Source organism: Callospermophilus lateralis, chromosome X (genome assembly GCF_048772815.1).
Source record: "Callospermophilus lateralis isolate mCalLat2 chromosome X, mCalLat2.hap1, whole genome shotgun sequence".
NCBI lineage: Eukaryota > Metazoa > Chordata > Mammalia > Rodentia > Sciuridae > Callospermophilus > Callospermophilus lateralis.
The window spans coordinates 8,486,784-8,503,956 of NC_135325.1; the positions used below are offsets into that span (position 1 = coordinate 8,486,784).

The 17,173-nt window shown below is 36.3% G+C and overlaps 1 protein-coding gene across 5 annotated transcripts in view; it reads right to left on the minus strand.

The window, feature by feature from the left end:
- Bclaf3 (BCLAF1 and THRAP3 family member 3) overlaps positions 1-17,173 on the minus strand; it is a 62,233-nt gene that overhangs the window by 30,994 nt on the left and 14,066 nt on the right. For all 5 annotated transcript variants that reach the window (XM_077107201.1, XM_077107200.1, XM_077107199.1 and 2 more), the window contains exons 2-4: positions 12,835-12,909; positions 9,068-9,637; positions 8,027-8,689 (exon numbers count right to left, since the gene is read on the minus strand). In XM_077107201.1, coding sequence (XP_076963316.1) covers positions 8,027-8,689; positions 9,068-9,637; positions 12,835-12,875 — 1,274 coding nt within the window. In that variant the 5' untranslated portion in view covers positions 12,876-12,909. The remainder of the gene's footprint in view (positions 1-8,026; positions 8,690-9,067; positions 9,638-12,834; positions 12,910-17,173) is intronic.

A 17,173-nucleotide genomic window follows, 5' to 3' on the forward strand; every position in this document is an offset into this window, starting at 1 on the left:
ATTTGTCACTTTAATAATAAAAGCCTCATAATTCTAAGTGAAAAAAAATTTTACTTCAAAACTCCAAGGCATTAAAGATACTTAATATGCAAAGAATAATCAATAAGATTATTTTCTATTTCTAAATGGCCCAAACATTGTATATCCAGCAAGATTATACTATCTTAAAATACTACCACACTTTAAAAGTTGATGTCAAACATACAAACCTCTGACTTCAGAAAAAAATTTATATTTCTACCTGTAATGAGAAGCTTAGAATAGTATTTCAAAATTGAATTCAATTCAAAATTGAATTGCTAAGCAATTAATCACAAAATCTCACCAAGCTCTTAGAAAATATTTTGGTTGTTAGCAAAGTTATGATCATTAACATCAATTATAGTATTTGCCCTAAATGCACCCTTAAAGAAATGCTACCATTTATTATATAACCCCAGCGATTTTACCATTTTAATACCTTCTGAAGCTTTGTAACTTTTGTTAAGAGCTCTCCTGATCTCTAGGTACTACTATAAAAGTAAAGATTATGAAAAAAAGCTAGTAATTATTGAGGGCTTACGAAATGCCAAACATAGGGGCTTAGAGTTTACTAACATTATCTCATTTAATCATTATAATTTAATCTTTATAATCGCCCTATGGAGAAGGTGCAAGGACACTGAGACAATGGATGTTGTTTTACTTTATATCCCAGAAGTTGAGTATTCAAATGAACATTAGTCTTCCAAGTTTCATAATGGGAAACTATGCTTTCTTCCAATAATGCTGCTCTTAGCTTAAAACTATTCTTATATTCTTCATATAGAGGCACTTAATGAATTACAGAAGGAACTGTCTCATTATTTTATATTTATATCTCATATTAGACCCAAAACAGTACTAATCAGCTTATACCTATCTTATCCCTCTGTATATAGCTCAAATTCCTCCTGGCTCTTCCCAAAAATCAAGTTCATTGTCCAAAGATGAGATTTACAACTACTGGGTAAATAACATCAATTTTAGTATCTATATAATACATATTCTATGTATAATATAATAAAGAATATATTCTTTCTGAGTATGCTAAAGACTGTGAAGATAAATCCAAAGGAAGCCTTGAACTATGTTTTAAATAACAGTAGCACCATTGTAATATATAATAACTTATAGCAAAAACAAACAGATGTTTGAGGGCATAGGTGCATACGTGCACATATCTCCTTATTTAAATCAGTCATGCATCCAAAATTGTCTCTGGGTCCTGAGGGGTTTACAGATATTCTTTAAAAATTTTAACTCCTGCTGGGTGTGGTGGTGAAGGCCTGTAATCCTAGCGGTTCTGGAGGCTGAAGTAAGAGGATTTCAAGTTCAAAGCCAGCCTTAGCAACTTAGGGAGGCCCCAAGCAACCTGGTGATACCTTGTCTCAAAATAAAATATAAAAGGGGCTGGGGATGCAGCTCAGTGGTTAAGTGCCCATGGGTTCAATTTCCAGTACCAAAAAAAAAAAAAAAGAAAAAAAATAACTTTTCTAACAAAATGATTTTAAGTGCCTATTTATAACTCATCAGAGCAAAGGCTTCCATTTGACTTTCTATGCCCCCTGCTCCTCAGAGCAGCACTGCTGGAGAAAATTCCCTGCAAGGCAGAAACATGGAAAAGTGATTTGCAGCAGGTTGATGTCACTGCTGTAGTTTCTTGATTCGTTAGGAGGACTTTCATTAGAAAGCCCATTTCCCTTCTTTCCTCCTAATTTGCTGCAAGCTTCCCACTGTGTATCCGATAACTAGCTAAGAGACATTTACTGGTAAAAGCAAGAACAGCCTGTAACAGTTTCCAATAATAAACAATTGCAAATTCTTTCTGTTTAAAGGGGCTTAACGTTAAAAAGGCCTGTTTCATACCAAAAAAATAAAGCTTTTAAAAACATTTTGAGCCAGTCACAAGGGCACAGGCCTGTAATCCTAGTGGCTCAGGAGGCTGAGACAGAAGGATTGCACATTCAAAGCTAGCCTCAGCAATGGCAAGGCACTGAGCAACTCAGTGAGACCCTGTCTTTAAATAAAATACAAAATAGGGTTGGGGATGTGGCTCAGTGGTTGAGTGCCCGTGAGTTCAATCTCTGGTCCCCCCCACCCCCCAAAAAAGAAACAAAACAAAACAAACAAACAAACAAAAAAAAACATTTCATAAGCCAGGCATGGTGGTGCATATGTGATCCCAGCTACTGAGAAGGCTGAAGTAGGAGGATCACAAGTTCAAGGCCAGCCTGGGGAATATTAGCAAGACCCTGCTCAAAATAAAATAAAAAGGACTGGGAATGAATATTGTCGCTGGGTCCAATCCTCAGTGCCACACACACACAAAAAAATCTAGGTGAAAAATAAGTTGTTTGAACAGAACTATTAAAATGGGCTATCTACAAGGAGAAATCAGTTTATAATTTTTTTTGCAGCCTCAGTTTCTGTTTCTGCCAAGAGGAAATCAGCTGATAAAGGTTTCCAGTTTTTCACCCTGTAATTAGCAAAACTTACTTGTGATTTATTACAAAGTAATTACTGGCAACAATTTCTCTTGTCCCCATTCCACACCCAACTCTCAGTCCATAAGAGTGCTGCAGTATACTTTGAAGTTATTTTTTAATTCCTAAGATTTCATTGTTTAAACTTGTTATAAGTTAACATTTATCCTAGAGTTTCCTTGCTATAAGATTTTTAGTTAAAAATATTAAAATTTTCATTTTCTAGAAAATATATTTAAAATAATATAACCCCAAAATAAATCTCTTTAAAACAATTATGGTATTTTTGCTACATTAAAAACCTTCTTTAGACTTGAGAATTTAAAATGTTCTAAGCCTCTATATTTATAAATCTAATCATCTTTTGATTCATATTTTCCTTTTTACTATTTCTTATGGCACAGGTTGATTAACAAGTTAATAATTTCAGGAAATACCCCCAAAGCAAATAGTTGAGCTGAAAAGACAAAATGTTCTCATTTGAAATGCATCTGGACAGTTTTAAAATTAAAATACAGTTAAAAAACTGAATTCTAATAACATTTCCAGTATTGGTCTCATTAAATCTTCCAAGTTCCTCTGTTCCCTCTCACTTTCCCACTAAATTCTCTTCTGTTTTAGGATACTTCCACTGATGTTCTTCCTTGTGTTGTACTTAATAGCTAAGGCAACCTAAAAACTGCAATTAAACCTTAATTTGCTATTGTCCATACTTAGGACTCATCAAAAAAAAAAAATCAACACATGGCAAAACAACAAAATCCCAAACCAACAGATTCCCCTGCCCTTTGGAAGCTTATAACACAATTCATATGAAACATACCAAGTTTTTCTTCAACCAGCAACTAACATCTTACATAGCATACTACTGTTCATAAAGTACTTACCCAATTGTGTCATTTGCTTTTGCCTCCCTAAGGACACATTTAGAAATTTTGGAGAGAAATGTTACAGAGACAATGACTTCCCTTACTTAGCATCTCATTATATTTTTTCACAAAAGTCCTCAAACAAGCCTTGCCAGTTCCAATACCCAACTAATCCATCTTAGAGATGTCAATCTGGGCTGCCAAAACTGAATCATCTCCCTTTTCCTATGAGCTAATTCAGGTTGAGCAGCCCTAATCAGAAAATCCAAAATCTACAATGCTCCAAAATCTGGAACTTTTTGAGTGCTGACAAGACATGACACCACAAATTCCTGTATCTGACCTCATAAGACAGGTCACAGTCAAAACATCCAGGCACCCTAAAAATACTATATAAAATTACCTTCAGGCTCTGAGTATAAGGTGTATATAAAACATAAATGGGGGGGGGGCTGGAGTTGTGGCTCAATGTTAGAGTGCTTGCCTCGCATGCATGAGGCACTGGGTTTGATCTTCAGCATCACATAAAAAATAAAATAAAGATATTGTGTCCACCTAAAACTAAAAAAAACATAAATGAGGGGCTGGAGTTGTGGCTCAGAGGTAGAGTGCTTGCCTAGCATGTGTGAGGCACTGGGTTCGATCCTCAGCACCACATAAAAACAAAATAAAGACATTGTGTCCCCCTATAACTAAAAAATATTTTTTTAAATGAATTTCATGTTTAGACTATGGTCATAACCAAGATATCTCATTGTGTAAATGCAAATGTTCCCAAATTTTAAAAAAATCCTAAATCTGAACCACTTCTGTTCCCAAGCATTTCAGATAAGGGATACCAGACTGTAGTATCAAATCAGGCTGGCAGTCCTGACTTGCCTACCTTCTTAGTCTCCTTTCTCTCTGTTCCTTTTCAGAACCACCCAGCTCAAAGTTCCTGGGTATGTTTTTCTGCCTTCATTAACCTTTATTATATAAAATGTTTTTCACCTCATTTTCATGTACCAAAGACATACAAATTTTTGAAGCTTGGCTCACAGGTCAACTCCTGCACGAAGCCTTTCCTGAATCTCCCAGTCTGGTATCACCTGTTCTGCTGCTCAGCCATACACCACCCCATGAATCACTCGCTGTACTGTGGTACTGCCAACATTACCATATTCATCTATAAAACCAAAGGAGGAAAAAAAGATCCTAATCTTATTCAGCCTATACTTTTGGGGTATCCCAAAAGGCTGTCTCAAATAAGATGGGTCCTCAAAAAATACCCAGTGAATAAATAAATGATGAATGGAAAATGACTTGACCACTCTGAAATGAATGTTTCAGCTAAGAAGATAATAGATTTTAACATTTTATTGAGGCCAATTTAATTTTGATTTTTAAGTTTCTTAGCTTACCTTTTTACATTTTTTGTTTAATTCTGATAAACTTAAATTTAAAATATTTAGTTCTTAAATATTTTGCATATGAATATGCAAAAGTTCAGAGAACTATATGAGCCTTCAAGTGCCTTGTCAACTCAGCTTCCATAGCTATCAACACATGGCCAATCCAAGCAAGATTAGAGAAACTTCAGGTTAATTGGGGCCAAAAGAGTATAGCCAGGTGACCTACCCAATATCACAGAGCTGCTCAGTGGCTCACAGGAAGACAAAAACCTATGAACCACAGCCCCTAACAGAATGTTTACCTCTCTCTATCAGTTTTCCTGAAAGACACAAAGAGAAGCTAGAGTAAAAACCAGAAATGAGGCTGGCTGCAGTGGCACATATCTGTGATCCCTGTGGCTTGGGAGGCTGAGGCAGGAGAACTGTGAGTTCAAAGCCAGCCTCCGCAACTCAGTGAGACCCTGTCTCTAAATAAAAGGGGTTAGCAATGATGGTGGAATGTGTTGGACATCACTATCCAAAGAACATGTATGAAGACATGAATTGGTGTGAACATAATTTATATACCAGTAGAGAAATAAACAATTGTTCTCTGTATGTGTAATAAGAATTATAATACATTCCACTGTCATATATTTAAAAAATAAAATCAATAAAAAATGAAGTATTTCACTTAGTGAATACTAAAATTAAAAAAGAAAAAAGAAAAGGGTTGGGAATGTGGCTCGGTACAAGGCTTTAGTTTTTTAATTCTATGTAAGAGCAAGTATCTCCACCTATAGGCTATAGGTTACCTTCCTTCAAAACTCTAGCTATGGGTTTTCTCACTGTTCCCCATCTGTGCTGAATCTATTTCCTCAGCATCCTCTGGCACCTATCACCCACCTCATCTCTTTTCAGAATGGGGAAAGATCTGATTGGGGCAGGGAGATCTTCTTTGTATCTCTTCAGTGGTAAACAAAGGACTAGATGCAAATGTGGCTGGTGTACTCACTCAGCTCACCATCAACTCTTGATAGCCAACCTTCCTTATCCCAGATGTCTTGTACCAACATCTCAGGAAATTAAAGGAGCCTTGGGTTCAGCTTATTTTGCTCCAGAAACTAGAACTGCCTCCTCCTTCCCACTTTCTCCTCTCCTCCCTTCCACTTCCCTGACCAACATGAAACCAGCAACTTACTTCATCTGCTTTAAGACTACCAGATGTATACAACAATTCATGTTTTGGGTATACAATGATCTTAGTAGAGATGTTCATATTGTAACTCTCTAATTTACATTCTGAAACATATATAATTATGACTCATATACCTTCTACCTCTGATAATGAAGTTTCTTACAGTGAGTCACTAGAATTGTCTTTGTTAACAGCAATACCAACTACACAAGGAATATTCAAGCAAGTGTCTACCTATTGCTGTTCTAGATACAAACTGGAATCTAGAAAAATCACTAGGCGATACCTTTTTAACCATACTAATAACTGAAAGAACAAATAATAGTACTTGACCAAAATTAATCAAATACACAAAATATCTTAGTATTTCAAAAAAAGTGGATAAACTCTCTCAATTTTAACCATCAAATAAACCTTTCTCTGCACCTTATAATTATGATTATTTTAATCTTTCTTAACAAAGAAAATTCTAATTTATGTTAATAATTGAAAACATAAATTCTATTGAGGGCATTAACTACCTTTGTTTTATGGGTACTTCTTCAGTCCCCACGTAATTAAATCCAACCCACGAATCTCGTCCACAATTCATTCATCAACAAATAATTATAATCACAGAGAAAGCTTTTGTTGACTATGATGCTTTATCAAACTGAAAAGATGCACACATTTTTTCAGTTATTTATTCTTCAGGTCTCTGAACAGAGAGGTTTTGCAGTCAAGGCTCTTTATTACACAAGCCATCCTGCAGGCCCTGGGCAGGTATTCAAACATGTGCTGCCAAGCTCCACTGATAGATGATGAGATTTCATATAATTATAGTTTTTAAATTTAAAACACAAGTGCAGTAGCCTCCATTTTTATGGAAGCTCATGTTTGTGATCCATGATGATGATCGAGCTTCCATTTCTCATATCAAATTATAAATTTAACTGTGCAGTATCTTGAAGGAAGTTTAGAAAAACAAAACTCTTCAAAATTGGTATTTCTAGTAGTCTTCAAAAGTGACACAATTTATTAATTCATTTTAAGCACATATAAATATACATATTATAATATATTTTCTATAAGTACAGGAATGTAAAAAACGTATGCAGAAGGATGACTGCTATGCTTAACTTGAAGAAAAGAAACAGAAAATATTTTGTTTAAAAAATCAAGACCTTGTGTTTACCTCCCTTCCCACTCCCATCTTACTCTTTCCCATTTCATTTTCTTGTTTTGATTCAAATACAAATAGGAGTCAACTGTGAATATGAATGCACCAAATGAACATGGTCCATCCCTTTTTCATTGACATACTGGTTGTGTATTAAGATAATGAACAGATTTAGCTGACATAGCTAACTGCAGCATCTTATTATTGTCAGAATCCATAAATGGAGATAATATTCATAATGGAAAAAAGCATGCGAGCTTGACTTTGACTATAACCTATTACAATAGCAGTCTTTTTTTTAAGACTCATTAAGAGCTAAAGCAAATGTCTTATAAATAAGCATCTCCCCAGATTATAGCCTATCTGGGAGAATCTAGTCAGTTAAGCCCAGTCATTTTGACAGGGTAGCAGGAATGACAATAAGTTCTCTGCCTCCTGGAGTCATGAGGGTGGGGGTGGGAATTTGAATCCAAGCCACTCTGACATAGTCACTTCATCTCTCAGGACTTTGCTTTCCTCCTCTATAAAACCAGGACCTTTTCACTCAAAAATTCTCTGAATGTCAGGTAACAGGGAACACAGGCTCTGAGAAACTTCGTAAAGAATAGGTCTTCCTGAACTCCACCCAGCCTATCCCTAGAAAGGAAAACCTGGCAGCATAAATCCGTGAAGAGAAACAACTCCTCAGAATGCCATGCACCCAGGAAGCATCTGGAAATAAGATGTGGGAACATGCAGACATGAGATCACTTTCTATTACTAATCACAGGATTCATCCTCATTACAGGGCTTTTGGGAAAAAATCCAAGCAATCCTTTCCACTCCTTGATGGAACTCCAAGCACACTACCAATTCCATTTTTGAAGCTGCAAAAAGAAGTGGTAGAAACATTTATTGAACATCATAAAGAAAAATGAAGATAATACCTGAATGTATCTACTGTTTTCTTCACATCTACTTTAACTGTAAGTGATTTCTTCTTAATATTGACAGACGAGTGTTTCACATTGGAAAGTTTTTGACTTGTATCAGGTTGGTTACTGGAGGAGTTGCTCTCCTTTTTGAATTCCCCTTCTTTCTTTATTTTTTTCTTTCGTTTGTCATTACAGGGCTTCAAATCAACCTCATTTTTATTTGAATGAGTATAGGCCGCTGAGTCTTTCTTGGATGGTTTAAAAAGTTCTTTGACTTGCCCATCTTCAGTCTCTCTCCCTCTTCCGGCATTAAAACAATCTGACTCTCTACCTATAGGGCCTTTTTGAGAACTGTGTTTTCTATCTTCTTCTTTCAAGTATTTCTGACTTCTCCCATCAGAAAAGTCCTGGTCACCTTCTGAGAGCTTATGATGCTTGTGGCGATAGTCATAGGACACTTTGGTTGCTGAACTGGTCTCTGGATAGTCCCTCTCGGCATATCGGTGAGTTTGAGGTCCAAAATTGCGCTGATCTTTCTTTTCTTGGTAAGGTGGAGGAAAATGCTCAGGCTTCCACTTTGGGTTTCTGGCAGGCTCTCTGTTCTCATACCTCGCCACGTCTTTAGGTCTTTTTGATGTGTGTCCATATTTTCTGAAATCACGATCCTCAGGATACCTGTGTTGACATAAAGCAGTTTACACTTGCACTACAGAGAAGAAAGTAAGAATTTATATGTGTAGAATGTTGGGCAGCATGGCTTTAAATGTAGAACGCAGTTGTAAAGATAACCTATAATCCCACAAGCCTACATAGAGGCACAAGGTAGTTATACAGGAAAATACCATCTTTTTAAACATTTTAGCTAACAACATGATTTACTCTAAAAAGAAATAATTTCACTACTACTACCAGTAGACCACAACTATATTACAATGCTTTTTATCTTTTTTAAACAAAAGCTTTTCAAGGTGGTTATCTTCAACCATAAAGTAAATAGACTTTTCACTTGAGGCTTTATATACCAAATTACCCAGGTTTAATGTTTTCCTATACCTCTTCTGAAAAGAGCTCCTTGTGTCAAAGTCTTCTGAGCCTCTTCTAGGTGACTGGGAATATTTTTCTTCTTGCATCCTCTGGTGCCTCAACTCATCTTCATGCCACTTCCCTTCAAATCTAAAGGAATCTGCTATTGACCTCTGAGGTGGTTTCCCTCTTCTCCCACTTCCTCTAATTCTGCGGTCATCAGGAATATACCTTCCTTGCATTTTCTGGGGATAACAATTCCTCTCATGCTCTATGTAGGGTACACCCTCTGAGTATGTGGGTATATACTGAGATCTTCTGTTACCATCCCCTCTTCCTGGTGAATACACTCGGTGAGGATTATATGTGTAAAAATTTTCTACAGAGTTTCTTATCTCGGGGGAAGGTGATCTATGTTCATAAGATCGGTAATATAGATTTCCACGAGGGGGAATTCTTTGTTTATTCTGTTCATGTTTCTCACTGTCCATTCTCCAAGCAACAGGTCTTTTCGGATATTTTCTATATTCACAGTCATAATGCCCATGAGAATATCTTTGCTTGTAGTATTCAAAATTTCTAGGTACTGGTGATAAAGACCTATGTAAACAAACACAGAAAAGTTTAGCCCATTTTAAGACAATAAACTCTTTGTCTTAATATGTCCTACCTAAAACATTTGCCTTTCCTAAATTCCACTGATTCTCTTACTCAAACTAAATTCATCAATTTGCTACATATATGCATTTTGAATTGTACATGGAGGCGGGGTCTGAACCAATGTATTCCATATGCATGTCAAAATGGGCTGAGTACACCCATCCTACTAAAGTAGGACCAGCTTAGATTCAAGGCAAGATCTATTTTGGAAGATTGTTAATAGCAAAGTACTGGCAAAAAAAGATGTAGTGACTTCAAAGGGCTGATCAGCAAAAGCTTGTATCAGAGTCAATGGCCAAGTAAGAAATAAGCAGAAACAGTAGATCAACACGAATAAACATGTATGAGAGTGTCTGAAAAAATCAAACCCAGCCTCTGAAATTAAGTTAAATTCTAAGATCCAATGATGTTACAACCCAAACTCAGACACCTTATTGACCCCATAGTTTTTCCAATTGATTGTCTATTCTCTTTTCTAAAGCTGTATCAATAAGAGACGTATACTTAACAGGTGGTAGCGAGAGGGGACAGAAAAGTCTTAAGACTTGAATCTTAGGTTCAGTTTTGCTTTAAGTACTTCTATCACAGATAAGTTGCTTTTCTTTCCCACTCCTGCTCCCTTATATATCAACTGAAAGATGTGCTGTTCAAACAGCTTGTTAACTTTGGTGAAAGTGTGCTTTAATGCAACTACAATAGTCTCCAGGGACAACACATGCCTTCTGTATCTACCTTCTCTAGTACCTCAGCCTTGCCAACATGAAGTCTTCTATTCCCACTGAGGAGGAAGGCTCCTGTATCCAGGGAAACCAGTCTGGGTTCCCCAGCCTTAAAGATAAGAGAGAGGAGCACCACTATCTGGAACACAATAAAATTCAATTTTGCACCCGAGGACATTAACCAATCTGACCTGCCTCAATCTCCTTTCTGAAGGTTTAATGTCTTCTCATCAATGAGGAAGCCTCTTTTGCAGTTTTTTTTTTTTAAATCATCCCTTCTCAGAAGGTACCACAGAGTTGGAGCAACCATGAGTGACCTTTTTCCTTTTAGTGACAAGTCTGTGTTTTCCATACATTAAAGGAAGCAGATCTATCTTATTTGGGTACCTACCGGGACATATATACTAGACTTGGCAATTATTTCCCTCTGGAGTCACCAAGCTGGATATATTGGTATTATTTCATTGAAACGAAACTCTGCCATCCAGCTGGCTATACCTCATCACAAGAAGTCTTTAAATGGAAGAGTCCATCTTTTACACTACCAAGGAGAAAAGCTAGTAGTCTGAGGCAGAAACCTTGCAGACTGAAGAAAATACTCAAGATCTTAAAGTAACCCTCATTTCACATTAAAAACTGCTTTGAGACTATATTTTATATCATATTTTATTATATAGCACCCCTTTCTTCTGGAGTTTGCTGGAAAGGTTGTTATCATATTTGATTCTCCTAAAGGGACAAAAGAAAACTGGAGTCTGTTGGGGGAGAGTTCTCTAGTCTCTGGAGTTCAGCAAGGCAAGTCTTGTGAGCAGAGGCACTGACAGCTTTTGTTTCAAGGAAAACAGCCTTGGAAATAGAGACAGAGACTCCCTCAGGGACTGAGGGCTGGTTTGTTTGCTGCCCAGAATAATAAGATAATGTCTCCTCCAAGGTAAAGGCTGGGGGCTTTGCCTACAGCTATTCATAGGAAACTCAGGTTCTTCAGTTATGCCAAAATTCCATTGTTGGCAAAGACAATGGGTAATCCCACTGCTTTGCATCATCCACCCAGCCAGCTACTTCACAGTGCTGGCCCTTAGGAGACCTAGAGGGTAGGGCGTACAATAGGAACTTAAAGCTCAAACTGCCTACTGTAGTATGAGTAATAAAGGCCTTTGTCTCTGACCCAGGAATGCTTTGTGGCAAGCTAACACACTAGCCTGCAGGTAGAATAAAATATCAGACCCTTTATAGTTGTTTTTTTTCCCCTTTATAGTTCTTGACAAAGAAACCTAAGAAGAAATCCAGAAATCAGGCTCTCCCTAAGCTTCCCAGGGTCTCTTGTGTCCCTCATCAGAACTTAACACAAAAGGGTGAAATAAAACAACCTCTGTGATACCTTCCACATTCAAATCCTTTGTTTCTTTGTATTCCCTTTTCTTTCTGAAGATCTTCCCCATTACAATTTGGTCTTGTGGATTACAAAATGAAAACTGTTGAAGAACTGATTGATTAGTCACTACACTGTCAAAATGAACAAGCACAGTGGCCAAGGTACATTAACATGAAAATCCCAGCCTGCCTCTTAGTATGTGAATATGGTCCTTTTTAAAAGTCCCAAGACAAACTAACTGCATTTACTGATCTATGCCTTTGCTTTTCTTCTCCCCCTTAACCAGAATACTTGATTCACTCTTTCTACCTTTAAAAATTTTACCTATCCTTCAATGTCCAGCTAAAATTGTCACCTCTTTTTTAAAGACTTTCTTAGTTCCCTCCACAGACACAGAATTATTCTCTCCCTGACCCTGTAGATCCAGAAGGCTTTGTCCCATTCCTACCGGATCATAGCTGGCTATCATGTTGGTCTCTCCAGCCAGCCTGTATACCTGCTGAGGCCACTGAAGACGGAAGCCCCAGAACCTGGCTGTAGCAGATGTACAATAGACATTGAACTGTTCCAGTCTATGCATATATATACTGTTGATACTACCCACCAGAAAAGAGGGGAGTTGGAATATAATTGGGCTCTTCAAAACTACTATTCTGCCATGAAGAAGAAACTAGAACCTCCTTATTTTCTGATTCTACATTTCTTCAAACACATAGATTATGAAAAAATAAGATAAAACGCACATAGAAGAGTTCTGAACTACATGTGAATTTTTAAAAAATGTAACACTCTCAAAGATGTTTCTCACTCTCCTTTGCTGTGACCATTCCATTTCTTTTTATTAAAATTAATTCTAGATGCCAATAATTAAACTGTTAGCTCCTAGAATCTAGAAATACAACCTCTACCATGATAAATCACCTACTGTGAATAACCAAGTCCCATGAGTTTATTTAAATAGATTTTAAACCAGTACTGGTGAATTTCAAAGTCATAGCACATCCCAACTCCAAGTTGCTTACTCTGCTAAACTAAGAACTGCTCACCTGTGTTTCCACCTGGGCGATCTAGATCGTGACCGTGCCATCCTTTGACACGTGAGCCACTATCCACTTTTTACACTGCAAAGAAACACAATATTAGCAAGTTTATAGAAATGAACCTGCAATCTGTTCTAAAACATGGTGAATGTGACCAAGAAAAAGTTACTTAACCCCTTTGTGCTTCTGTTTTCCCATCTGTAAAATAGGGATGATAAAAATAGCACCCACCTTATTGGAATGCTGTCAGGATAAAATGAATAAAATCAAGGATCAGCAAATTTTCTGTTAAGCACCACATTGTGATTATTTTAGACTTTGTAGACAATTTAAGGTCTTTGTCGAATTTGTTCCTTCTCTTTTAGAAAAAATAACTCCTTAAAAATGTAAAGCCATGGCAGAGTGCTTGCCTAGCATGTGCGAGGCCGAGTTCGATCCTCTGCACCACATAGAAATAAATAAATAAAGGTAATGTGTCCAACTACAACTAAAAAATAAATATTTTTTAAAAATGTAAAGCCATGGGGCTGGGGCTGGGGCTAGGGCTGGGGCTCAGGGATAGTGCACTTGCCGGGCATGTGTGAGGCACTGGGTTTGAGTCTCAACACCACATATAAATAAATAAAGATCTATTAAACAACTAAAAAAATTTTTTTAAAAATGTAAAGCTACGACTAGACCACTTTGAGATGTGCTGTAAGTATTAAACACATCCAATTTCAAAGACCTGGTTAAAAAATATATCATTAATATATTTCTAAATATTTATCATGTTAAAATTATTATTGGGGTATATTGGGTTAAATATGCTATATTGTTAAAATTAGTTTAAAAAATAAAAATGTAAAAATGATTTTTAGCTCAAAGATCAAAGAAAAATAGGCCTGGCAGGCCAAATTCACTATAATTTGATGACCTCTGAGTTAAATCATGAAAATAAGTTATTATGTTTTGCACATACCAACTGCTAAGTAAGTATTCCAAAAAGAAGAAAAAATAAACCCAGAGTTCCTCTATTTGAATACAACCATTACTACCTTCCTGTCTTTTGCCATGTACATAAACACTTCATGTAATCACACTCAAAATGTTTAGAGATACATGATAATATATCCTGTTTTTAAATTGCTAGATTACAAGATCTACAATTCTTAATTATAATACTCAATTGCTGCCTAATTTTCCAACAGATAAACATACCCAAAACTTAATTAGGCATTACTAGACATTTAGTTTACTTCTGATTTTTTTTTCCTACGATGTTTCTTCTTCTTCTCTTTTGGGGGTGGGTGCTAAGGGTCTGAACCCAGGGCCTCACACATGCTATGCATGAGCACTACCACTGAGCTACATCCACAATCCAAATAAGTACATTTTAAAAGTCACTTCTAAACTGGAATTTTTAAGCAATCTTCAGTATTTAAAAGAAACTGATCACTTCAGGAACTGAATTTTGAAAATACATAATTAGAGTATAATTTTCCATACTAGCCATTATTTATATCTCACTTTTGATTTATAATTAAGTAGTTCCCAACTTAGTGGCTCCAAATCCCCAGTAGCTTTCAAAATTGTTGTCATGCATCCATGAATAATCATACAGTCACTATGCACAGACTACAGAATGGATAATCATACGTCTCATATATTATGTACCTCTATGCTGCAAATTTCTGAAGATACTGTGGTAATTAAATATAAATAACTTGGCACTGTAGGTTTTCCACCAATACAAAAAGTACAACTGTTATTGTGTAAATATCAGTTTAAAAAGATGTGGGGCGCAGGGTAAATAGAAAATACTATAATAATGGTGAGAAAACAAAATATGGGGAGGTTGAAATTTATTTTCATTTTATTTTATTAACAAAATAATCTATTCAGATATAATTCCAATGACAATAATTTAACCCATTTGAAGTATACAATTCAGTGGTTCTTAGGATAGTCACAAGGATGTACACCATTACATAGTCTAATTTTAGAATATTGCATAGCCATAAAAGAAATCTCACTAGCAGTAATTTTACATTCCTTTCCCAACTTGGCCCCTGTCAATCTCTAATCTACTTTCTATTTCTATGGATTTGCCTATTCAGGAAATTTCACATAGGTACCTCCAGGTACCCTATTAGTCTACCATACCATAGAATCACACAATATGTAGTCTTTTGTGACTGGCTTCTTGGCATAACATTTTCAAGGTTCATCCATGTTACAGCATCTATCAGTACTTTGTTTCTTTTTATGGTTGAATAATATTCTACTATATGGATATACCACATTTTGTTCATTCATTCACCTTTAATTATACATTTAGGTTGTTTCCACCTTTTGGCTATTATGAATGATGCTTACATAAATACTTCTGTACAGGTTTTTGTGTGAACATATATTTTCACTTCCTATATATCTAGGAGTGAAATTGCCTGGTCATATGGTAAATTTGTTTTTAACTTTTTCAGGAAATACCAAACTTTTCCAAAGTTGCTGTACCATTTTACTTTCCCACCAGCAGTTATGAGGTTTCTAATTTTTCTATATCCTCACCACCATTTATTATTATATGTTTTATTATAGTCACCTGTGTTAGTCCATTCTCCATCACTATAACAAGACCCAAGATAACTAACTTATAAACTGAAAAAGGTTATTTTGGCTCATATTTTGAGGGTTTCCTATCCAAGACTGGGTGAGCCCATTGCTTTGGGCCTCTGAGGACATGAGGACAGCAAGAATAGGAAGCACATGATGGAGCAAACTGTTGATCTCATGGCCAAGAAGCAAAAGAGGTTCCACAATGCCCTTCAAAGACACAACCCAAATGATGGAAGGAGCTCCCATTAGGCCCCACCTCCTGTGGGTTCCATTAACGTACAATAAATAGTGCCACCCTAGAGACTAAGGCTTCAACACATGGATCTTTGGGGGACACTAAACTAAACCAAAGCACCATCCTAGTGCGTATGGCATGGTATCTCAGTGTGGTTTTGATTTGTATGTCCCTAATGTCTGATGGAGGGTAACCTTGAAATATGTAAGAAAACTATTAAATTAATCATACTTCCTTTATTTTGATGTAGTAATTTCAGTTGCACTTATACCTAATTGCTTTTTACCTTTTTTTCCTAGCCCTATGGGACTCTTTTCCTCCAGGTACCCTACTAGTCTACCACACCATACTACTTGCTTTCCTGATCAGGCATGCTGTTCCTACCTCACAGATGGCCTTGCCTCAGTCTGTCTAACAAATTCCTATCCTTTCAGGACCATTTGACCATCATCTCCCCTGGGATTCTTCCCTGGTTCCTCTGCACCCCTGCCTAATTTCTTTTGCCTTGGGAATTCTGGGTTGGTTCTGTGATGATTTTAATACACTCTTTTTTAATCTTTATTTTATTTACTTATTTTTTATGTGGTGCTGAGGATCGAATCCATGCCTGCAAGGCAAGCCCTCTACCACTGAGCTACAACCCCAGCCCTAACACACTATTTATTTACATAATTTTATTTATTTCAATAGGCAAAAGACTCCAAATAGCATACCACAGAATACAAAATTCAAATAGCCCATCTCATAGATGGACAACCACATTAGTAATTGGGAAAATGCCAGTTAAGATCATAGCCGCTTCTTGACTGTAAGATTGACCAAAAAACTTTTAAGTTGTTTTTCTGGAGCATTCGAAAGGATATAAAACAATAGGAATTCTCATATACTCCTAGGACAAATATATACAAGTATAACTAGTTTGGAAGCAGTATGGTAATATCCAATAAAGTTGAACATGCTCATATCCCACAACTCAGCAATTCCACACAGGAAGAACCTTGGAGCAGTAGTTGTCAAACTTTATAGTATGCACTCAAATTACCCAGAGGGTTGATTAAAATACAGATTTCTGGGCCTAAAGTGGGCCATGATTCCAGCAAGTTCCCAGGTGATGTGGATGTTGCTGCTCCAGGGACTATAGAATCACTCACTGGCTTGGGGCAAAAGTGGAGAACACTGAGGAGTAATGTTTACAAGTCATATTTATTGCATGTGATAAAAGAAGTATCCCTAAGAATATTTCCTTTTGAATAATATTAAAATTAGCTTTATAAAATTCATACTACTCAAAATGGATAATTTTTATTGCATATAAATTATACCTTATAGCTGTAAAAAAAGTAGCTTTGGGGTGATGAAACTGTTCTAAAATTAAGATAACATATTATGGAAATGGTTGTAAAACTGCAAAAAATACCAAAGACCATCTGATTGCTCACTTTAAACAATATACTATATCTCAATAAAACTATTTTAAAAATATTAACTTAGCAATTATTTAGTACACATCAG